At 35.5% G+C, this 10030-nt stretch overlaps 2 protein-coding genes across 3 annotated transcripts in view; both read left to right on the top strand.

The window, feature by feature from the left end:
- Positions 1-548: 548 nt before the first annotated feature.
- Positions 549-5667, top strand: LOC130826252 (calcium-dependent protein kinase 20-like). Its single transcript, XM_057691843.1, has 7 exons — positions 549-1699; positions 2899-3166; positions 3449-3601; positions 3721-3836; positions 4077-4244; positions 4608-4841; positions 4931-5667. The coding sequence occupies exons 1-7, from the start codon at positions 1202-1204 to the stop codon at positions 5075-5077; spliced, it is 1584 nt and encodes a 527-aa protein (XP_057547826.1). The 5' UTR covers positions 549-1201; the 3' UTR covers positions 5078-5667.
- A 1765-nt stretch (positions 5668-7432) lies between these two features.
- Positions 7433-10030, top strand: part of LOC130826251 (interactor of constitutive active ROPs 2, chloroplastic-like) — a 2602-nt gene continuing 4 nt past the window's right edge. The window contains exons 1-2 of one of the 2 annotated variants that reach the window (XM_057691842.1): positions 7433-8065; positions 8206-10030. The exon at positions 8206-10030 is cut by the window's right edge and continues 4 nt beyond it. In XM_057691842.1, the coding sequence (XP_057547825.1) occupies positions 7895-8065; positions 8206-9789 (1755 nt within the window). In that variant the 5' untranslated portion in view covers positions 7433-7894 and the 3' untranslated portion in view covers positions 9790-10030. Of the gene's footprint in view, positions 8066-8202 lie in introns of both variants that reach the window. The other variant, XM_057691841.1, reaches the window with a different exon arrangement.

Below are 10030 nucleotides of genomic sequence, written 5' to 3'. Positions count from 1 at the left end.
AGCGATTACTTATAATTTTAAAATAATAACTTTTTATAGTCTTAGAGTGATTACTTATAACCTTAAAACGATAACTTATGGTATTAAAGTAATTAATTAAAGACTGGTTGAGACGGTCTGTCTCATGGTGAGACGGTCTCGTACAAGGCTGGCTGATCTAATATTGTTCTTTATCACTTTAGACTTCATACTATGAGTTTTACTCATTTTGCTAAATATGATTTACTAAACAAATTTGATTGAACATTCATCTATATTCCTGAAATGAGTGTCTACTAGACGAAAGTGGGTCCATCTAGCGTGGCACGACACAATACGAAAAGTTACTATTCACGAGACACAATACATTGGTAATGGACGACTCATAACAATGCTTAATTTCAATGGTTAAATCTCGTTTTTAAATGGTCAAACAAAACATGACATTACACGATACAATACTATTTACCTCACCACCTAAAACAACATACAATTTGACACGAAGTACAGTATACAACGCTATTTCAATAGTCATGACTAGTCGTTTTAAAGCATGGCATTCATGGAAATGGTAGCTACCCCTATAAATGAGGATCATGATTCATGAATATCAAGACAAAATTAGGAAGAGGTCAACTTGGGAGGTGGATGAAGGTGAGGGTTTGACTTCTTACATGTTTTTCAAGTACTAACCCCTTCACATCTTGTATATGAAAATCAAATCTTTCTCTTTATAGATGTTTCCCTCTTTCCTCTCTTTTTCTCTCTATCTTACCTTACCTACCACCTCCATCCTGCCCTCTTTCCCAAATCTAATCTCCTACAATAATTCCCAGAATCTCTCTTCCAGTATATCCACATTTTCACAATTCTAACTTTTCTTCTACAACACAACCCATTTTTTATTTTCTGTTCATTGGTATAAACAATTGAAGTTTATTATACCTTTTTTTTTCTCGGGTTGGAGAATTGGGCTGTATTGAGATCCACAACTCCTTTTTTCTATACAAAGTTTTGATCTTTATTCCCAGATTTCATTCATTTCTTGAGAGATATGATAGGGTTTTGATGGAATTGTATAAATAAACACTTTTTGCTGGAAATTATACTTTTTCTTGATTTGGGTTTTTAAAGATTATGAATTTTCTATTAAGGGCAGAAATTTGTTTTTCATCTTGTTAATTTTCTGGATAAAAAGAGGTGCATTTTTTTTTTATCATAAATGGGGAATTGTTGTGTAACACCAAATAGTGGTGAAGGTGTTGGGAAGAAAAAAAGGAAGAATAAAAAAGAAAATAGATTTGCTAGTGATTATAAAAATAGTGGGACCAAATTGTTAGTTTTGAGAGAGCCAACAGGACATAATATTGAAGAGGCTTATGAACTTGGTGGAGAGCTAGGAAGAGGTGAATTTGGAGTTACATATTTGTGTACTGAAAAATCAACTAGTGAAGTTTTTGCTTGTAAGAAGATATCTAAAAAGAAGCTTAGAACTCCCATTGATATTGAGGATGTTAGGAGGGAAGTTGAGATCATGAGGCATATGCCTAAACACCCAAATATTGTGAGTCTTAAGGATACTTATGAGGATGATTATGCTGTTCATTTGGTTATGGAGTTGTGTGAGGGAGGTGAATTGTTTGATAGGATTGTTTCTAGAGGGCATTACACTGAAAGAGCAGCTGCTGTTGTTTTGCGCACTATTGTTGAAGTTGTTCAGGTGAGGATTTTGTGGGTTTTTTGTTCTAGAAATGATGTTTGTTTAATTTGATAATGTTGTTTTGATATGACTATGGAAGGGTCCATCTATTTGGTGGTTGTACACTTGTATTTATGCATGTTTTTTCACTGGCCGCAACCTATTTATCTCATTTGATAAGGACATAATTTGTCATCTACCATCCTTTCAAGACCTTAATCATAACTTTATAAGCGGATTATACCGCGTATGATGAAGTCAACTTATGCATTTTTTTTTGTGATTGTATAATGTGTAGTTCTCATTAGCTATTAGTTTAGTGTTATATTGGGCTTTAGTCGTTTGCTTATGTTATAACTTGAAGCGTAAGATATGTTATAGTCGAACATTTGTGCAACGAAGAGATTTTAATTTTTCATTAGAAATTTTGGTGTTGATTTTAGATGAGCTTAGAATGAAAAGAACCATTCTTCATGATGGACGATTTATTCAGCTAGTGTCTTAAGAGATCGTCTCTTTGAAAGATGTATTTCAAGCCTAGCTCATTAAACATTAATGCCTACTTACCATATATTTAATGTCTACTTACTGTATTTTTAATGCCTACTTTCAATATCTTATACTTTCAATGTCTTAAACGTCTACTTTGATCATTCTTAATGTCTACTTGTAATATTTTAAAAAATATATAATGGGCCAGTCCATTTAGAGATGGTCTCTCAAAAAGACCGTCTTTCACAAGAATTTGTGTTTAGTTAAACTGTTGTTCTTGGGGAATTAGTAGTTATACCCAACATAGTGTTCTTGCTTGTAATATTTATTGTTGCACTTTGATTATCCACTCATCTAATTTGCAATAAAGGGTCATTAGGAAACATCTACTTTGTTATTACAAGTTTAAGATTGCTTACATCCAACCTTCTAGACCCCGTCTAAATGGGAGCCATTTGGCATTGGGAATTTGGGATAATGGCAATTGTTGTACTCATTTAGTTTGAAGAGCCGGAGATTGAGCTTTTAAATCACTTTTTCCTCTCTTATTGTCCTTTTTGTTGTCATGGTAGCTTATTAACACTCCAACAAAACATAGATAGATGGGAATGATATGGTTCAAGTTTTAACTATCCCATATGAGAAGTTCATAGTTCATCCTCGTCATTGTGTGCTTGGAATTTGATGGCCGTTTCAAGTCTAATGATTATTCCTGCTGTGTATCACAGGTATGCCACAAGGATGGAGTGATTCATCGAGACCTAAAACCCGAGAACTTTCTTTTTGCAAACAAGAAGGAAACAGCTGCACTGAAAGCCATTGATTTCGGGCTTTCAGTGTTTTTCACTCCGGGCGAAAGATTTGACGAAATTGTGGGGAGCCCTTACTATATGGCTCCTGAAGTACTTAAAAGAAATTATGGTCCTGAAGTAGATATCTGGAGTGCTGGAGTTATCCTCTACATTTTGCTGTGTGGTGTTCCACCCTTTTGGGCAGGTTAGGAATAGAAATGATCCTCAACTTACTTTCTTTAAGCATATTAGAATCTATGTTACTTGAACTTGGGTACTGATTTCGGATACCGGTAAGTGTCCAAGTGTCGAATACATCTAAAAATTCAATTTTACGCCTAAAATGAAGTGTCTAGGTGCCATACAAATGTCCGAGCATCAAGGATCGGACACGGGTACATGGAGCAAAATGAAGAGTCCGAGTAACATAGATTAGAATCACGAATATGCGTCTAAACTTCTATATGTCGAATTTCTTATTCCACAGAAACCGAGCAAGGAGTAGCACAAGCAATTATTAGGTCCGTCATAGATTTCAAAAGGGATCCTTGGCCTAGAGTTTCCGATAATGCAAAAGATCTTGTACGAAAGATGCTTGACCCTGATCCTGCACGCAGACTTACCGCTCAGCAGGTGTTAGGTAATATCTCGAGTCCAATTTCGTGAAATATTTATTTGTGAATTGATAAGCATATTCTCTTCATGTGTATATATATTTCAATGATATTGGAAACCTAAGTCAAGGATTTCTTTGTGCAGATCATCCTTGGTTACAAAACATTAATAAGGCTCCTAATGTTTCTTTAGGCGAAACTGTGAAAGCTAGACTTAAACAGTTCTCCGTAATGAACAAGCTCAAGAAAAGAACTCTAAGGGTAATACTCGATTTGTGTGTAAATTTCACATTTGCTGTAGAATCAAGAACTTTCTTGGACATGGGTATTGATTTATAATAACCAGTGTCATGTGATTCGCTAATTGCCTTGCGAATTGCGAATCACGAATCGTGGTCGGTTTTAGGCTATTTTTGAACCATTTTGAGCGATCACAAATACAAAGGCGAACTAACTAGCAAATTATGTTTCACCGATAACATTTACTCTTAATGGTTACAGGTTATTGCCGAGCATTTATCAGTCGAAGAAGTTGCTGGAATGAAGGAAGGATTTGCGTTGATGGACACTGGGAAAAGGGGAAAAATTGGCATTGATGAATTGAAAGTCGGGTTACGTCAACTTGGTCATCAGATTTCAGATACCGATCTCCACATTCTAATGGATGCTGTATGTAGTTATACTCGTTTTTCATCGTGTTTTTAAGTATGATAGGCAACCTTACCTGTCACACCTGCACAAATTTCCCATGATCCCGTCTAATTTCGTAAATCCCACTTGAATCGTATTAATGCCCTCGTTTTTGTGAATCGGAACTAAAAATCATGAAGGAGCGCATAGGATTATATTACATATAAATTTCTATGTCAGTGTCACATTATTCGTTAATCTTCTCGTGAATTACAAAAAGCGAATTATGGTTTGATATATCGAACATGCCCCCTCATTCTCCTCCCCTCAAAACTAGAGGGTTTAGCGATTTAGATGTGAAAAACATGCCTTAGGTATACTCATTGGATGATTGTCATACAGGGTGACGTAGATAAGGATGGACACTTGAATTACGGAGAGTTTGTAGCAATAGCCGTTCATCTGAGGAAAATGGGCAACGATGAGCACTTGCAAAAAGCGTTCTTATTTTTCGATCGAAATAAAAGCGGATATATCGAAATAGAAGAATTGAGGGATGCTTTATCTGATGACGAACTTGACAACAACAGCGAGGAGGTTATAACCGCCATAATGAGAGACGTTGATACTGATAAGGTTCGTGTAGTTTCAGTCTCTTCCTTCGCTTGAATATAAAAATATGCGAATTGATACGAATTTTCAATTTTCTATTTGGGTTAATGTAGGATGGGCGAATAAGTTACCAGGAATTTGCCACAATGATGAAAGCCGGAACAGATTGGAGAAAAGCTTCAAGGCAGTATTCACGAGAACGATTTAATAGTCTGAGCTTGAAGTTGATGAAGGATGGTTCATTGCAAAAGGACAAGTGAGGGAAGATAACTGTCGGTGTGATCGACAGATATGATTTTTATTGAATTTCTTCCGTTCTTATTGACGTTGTCTTGCATTCATGAACGAATAGGGCTCCTTTGTTTACTGGAACATACTTCGTCAGTCCCTTTGAATTTGCTACACAACATGCCAAAAGCTCTCACTTTGATAAGCCCAGATTAAGTCGAGGGCATTGATGCCTTTGAAAAGGTACATAAATCGGAAGAAGTGACGCTTGCTCGGTTTTTCGGTGTAAATGTGTAATGTCTCAAATATAGCAAGATCATATTCCTGGTTTTCATAGGTAAAAAAGAAAAATTTATATTCCATACATGTGTCCATGTTCTTGGTACAGAAATGCAGGATTTTTCATATCTTTAATGGATTTGATGATGCAAGAAACAAGAATTATTCAGCAGCTTTATACCTGATATTGTGTACTTTGTAAATTGTGTATTATTTTGACCAAGAAATGTTGAATCTTCAATAGAATCATGTTGGCATGGCATGAAGAGAATTGATTCATTTCTTTTTTATTTAGTTTTATACATCGGAAATTGCTGAAAGTGTCGGCGGTTCTAATTTGCTTTGATAGATGAGAATCAAGATTTTATAGTAAAATACTTAAAACTGCACATGGTTGGTTGTTTTAAAAAATAGAATCATTGACAATGTTAGTGGTCTCAAAAATAAAATCGTTTTTCTAGACTTTAATGAAATAAACAAGTTTTCATACATCAATTTTACAGAATACACAAAATTCGATTGTCCATTTAAATTTGACTCGTTATTTTTTGGTATAATTATATTTGAATTGATATAATTTAAACTCGAGTTGCCTTCAAATCGAATCGAACTCAACTCAAATTTAAATGAGTATGAGTGCATAACACCTCTAAACAACTAATAGAAATGCCAAAGAAAATGCTCAAAATTGGTGATTGGTGACCACAAATTACGAAACGTAAGAAAAAGGTTGCATCTTGCATGAAATCATTAAGTGGGGGCAAATAACAATCACATTCATTCCAAAACCAAGCAATTTTGCCTATTGCATTTATAGTCTCTTGCCTAATTATTGCTAATTGTTTCCCTTTGCTTAAGGGTGACAAGATAGTGATAACTTCTATTAGTTCGAAAAAATTTAATTTCTTCCTTTCAATTTAATGGTTACACTACTATCAGAGAGATATTAGTGTAACCAACAAAATGAAGTCAAAGGAGTAGATGAAATCAAAGAGTATCTCCGTTTTAAAATACTTTTAATATTTACTTTTCACGCATTCCAATCTATTAATTTAATTTTTAATATTTATAATTATATATAATAAAAAATTATAAAAATTTTATATTAATAATCTTTACATCGAGACGAATCAAACAAGATCCCACTTGAATATATTTTAGCTTATAGATTATAAATTAATCACAAATTAAGAGAGATAAGTGAATAATATTTATATTTTCAATGTTACGATTATATTGGAACGAAGGAAGTATGAGTTGAGAGTTGAGACCATCCCCATTGTAGCAAAGTATTTGGTTCAAATCGAACATATATTCTTGTATGAGACCGTCTCTCAGTAACACGACTTCAATGCAAGGAGTTTAAATTCTCATAATTTGCATTAGTTAACTTATTTAAATACAAAAGTAGATGCTTTGGTTAATTTATGTGCTAGTTAGCCAAATTTAATACTCTCCCATGATAATACCTTAACATGAAGTGTTACTAAAATGTTACCTCAACATGAAGTATTTCATGAGCTCAAAATTGAGAAAGATTAAAAAAATAAGCTTATTATCAAAAAAATTCCCAAAATAAGCTTCGAAAAATTTGAATTCCCAAAATTAGCATTTTTGTGTCCGAGCCTAATAACAGCGAACACACATGTTTTAGTTTTTCGTCCCTTCTAACGTTATGACATTGTCTCCTTTTGTTCCTTGTTAATAACAATGAACAAAGACTTTTTTGACCAGTTTCTTTGTTCACATACCTAACCATATCTTAATGAGACGACTTTAAACAACACGCTTATTTTGGAAATTAAAATTTTTTAACGCTAAGCTTATTTTTTTCGGTTTTTCAAAATTGATAGAGTTAATCGGCCCATGGATCAAGACTTGGGCTACCCATCTCTTCTACAGATGGATCAAGTTGATGTTATTTTGAAGTGAAAATAATAGGTTTAAATTATCCATTATTTTGAAGTAAAAAGAAAAATTGTGGATAGATCATAGAAGGTTTGTGAGTGGGTTGCTATAGCTTGATGTTTATCTTGTAGTGCTCTCTTTTTGTTAGATAGCAATTGATACATACTTGCTTTCACTAATGTGTTTGGTTGGTACAAGTGGGGGTTGTTTATTTTGTTTTTGGAGTTCCTTTGAAGGGATTTTATTGTTTGTTTGTTGATTTTTCTTTGTTAATATGATTTGTGGGTGCCTAAAAATATCATTTCTTCTCATTATGAGGCTTTCAAGCATTATTTTTTTACCCTTTTTGTTGTTAATTCTTGTTACTTTATAAGAAAGGGTGAAAATATGCAAACTTTAAAAGCCTAGAATTTTACATTATCTTTTAATTTCCTAATCTTCTTCCTTTTAATTTCCTAATCTTCTTCTTGTTCTTGTTCTTTTAATTTCAGGCTGCACCCTCCTTTGCTAAGTGTATGATTTGCCGTCTTCTATCCCTCCCAGACCCAAATTATAGCTTTTATGAGCTATTGCGTTAGTTCCTATCATTGCTTATTACTAAGTGATATTTTGTGGATAGTAGGAACATCTTATCAGAAGTAGCTCAAGGCACATCTCCTTTCATGAAGCCTTCACAAATGTCATCTCCCTCGTCCATTCTGACTACTCGGAAGCTCAGAGTGACAGGGTCGTGTTCTAGTTCGACTGCCTCTCCGACTTCTTTGAGCAGGACACAGATGAAAAGAAGTCCTAAAGTGCTCGAGCGTGGATCACAGAGAACCCCAATAACCAAGGTAGTCTATCTAATCTATTATCGATGTGTATTGATTTTTTATCATTCAGTCTGATCAAGTATATAACATATCCTAGTGCTTCAACCATTAGCTTTATACATTAACGTTCATATTTGTATCTTTTGTATGGCATCTAGAAGCATACTGCGAGCAAATTATCTGAGCTAGAATCTCAGCTTTCTCAGCTCAAAACTGAGATCGAGAGGTCAAAAGACGAGCTAAGTTCATCGGAGGCACTCACGCTGCAAGCTCAAAAGGAGGCCGAGGATACAAAAGAACAGCTTTTAGTCATGTCAGTAAGGCTCAAAGAGTCTGAACACCATCTGATGGTGCTTACGTTTTCTGAAGATTCTCGAGTGAATGAACTTCATAAACTCTCCCAAGAACGAGACCAAGTTTGGCAGTCTGAGCTCGAGGCCATCCAAAAGCAACACTCGATGAACTCGATGGCACTGGCATCTGCCTTAAAAGAGATCCAAAAGCTAAACAGACAGCTTGAAACGGTGGCAGAAAGTGAAGCTGCACACAGTATGCGCGCAGAATCAGCACACGTTGAGATCGAAAAGTTGCACATGGAGCTATCAGAAGCATTCTTGCTTGTCGAGAATACGAGAAAACAGATTAACGAGTGCAAAGATTCTGAATTTCACGCCATGGAAAAGGCCCGAGAGTCCAAAATGCAAATTGAGGAAACGATGAGAAGTGTCGAAAATCTTCGTGTTGAAGGGCTGAAAGCGAAGGAAGATTACAATAGTTTGGTTTCAGAATTGAAGCAATCTAAAGGCGAAGCTGCTTCACTCGAGACCCTAGTTAAGGAACTCGAGAAAGATTTGAAAAACATGTCTCAAAATTGGTTTGATACGTCAGAAGAGACCGTCTCTAAGGAAGACCGCGATGATATGGAAAATGAAAACAATGTGCTTGAAGTCGAAATAGACTCTTTGAAACTTGAGATCAGGCAGTTAAATTCTGCATTGGAAGCATCCGAGCTAAGATATGTCGAGGAGTATATACAGAGCACATTGCAAATTAGAAGCACATACGATCAACTGGAGCGAGTAAAATCAGATTCTAGTGCTAAGGAAGCTGAATACGAGGCAGAAGTGAAGAAAGCAAGATATGTTATTGAAGAGCTAAAAGCCGAGATGGTGACCAAGGAAACGATGATGAAGAATATGTCGGAGAATAACAAAGAACTAACAAGCAAAATCGAGGAAATCAAGACTAGTCCAAAGGAATATGAACTCGAAGAGGAGCTTAAGAAGTTGAACGAATACCTCGAGGATCTTAAGGTGGATTTGATCGATAAAGAAACACTTTTTCAGTACACCCACGAGGAGAATGAGATGTTACAAGAAGAGATTCGGAAAATAGAAAAGGCGAGAAGCCAGGCAATGCAAGAGGCAGCGACTAAGGAAAGTGCACGTGTTTGTGCACAGCTAGATGCAGCTCTAGCAGAAAAAGGCGAGCTAGAAGCTGAGTTAAGGCGATTGAAGGTGCAAACCGAGCAATGGAGGAAGGCAGCTGAAGCTGCGGTCAGTATGCTTTCGTGTAAGGGCAATAACGTAAAGTTGATGGATCGATCAGTTTCGCTTAACTGTAGATGTAATAGTCTTGTTTGCAAGTCGGATAGTCCACTTTCGGATGATTTCAATGATGAATCATCTAAGAAGAGAAATGGGAATGTATTGAAGAAGATTGGGGGGTTATGGAAGAATGGATAGAACTAGGCTCGGGTTTTTCTGTCCATGTCTGATCAGGCTGCACAAATGTCATTAATGAGTGTTTGTATAGTTCAAGCCTATATAGAGTCAGAGTCAGAGTCAAGGTCAGAGTCATCGAGCCCATATAAGCCCATATGATTGATTCAAATCTTTTGTATGTCAATATGCCTAATACATTCATATAATGCCATGTTTTACTTAAGCAAATTAGCTCAAATCTATTGAGTGAGATACTTATATT

The sequence above is a fragment of the Amaranthus tricolor genome, chromosome 10 (assembly GCF_026212465.1).
Source record: "Amaranthus tricolor cultivar Red isolate AtriRed21 chromosome 10, ASM2621246v1, whole genome shotgun sequence".
Classification (NCBI taxonomy): Eukaryota; Viridiplantae; Streptophyta; class Magnoliopsida; order Caryophyllales; family Amaranthaceae; genus Amaranthus; species Amaranthus tricolor.
This window is presented reverse-complemented; position numbering and strand designations above follow the sequence as displayed.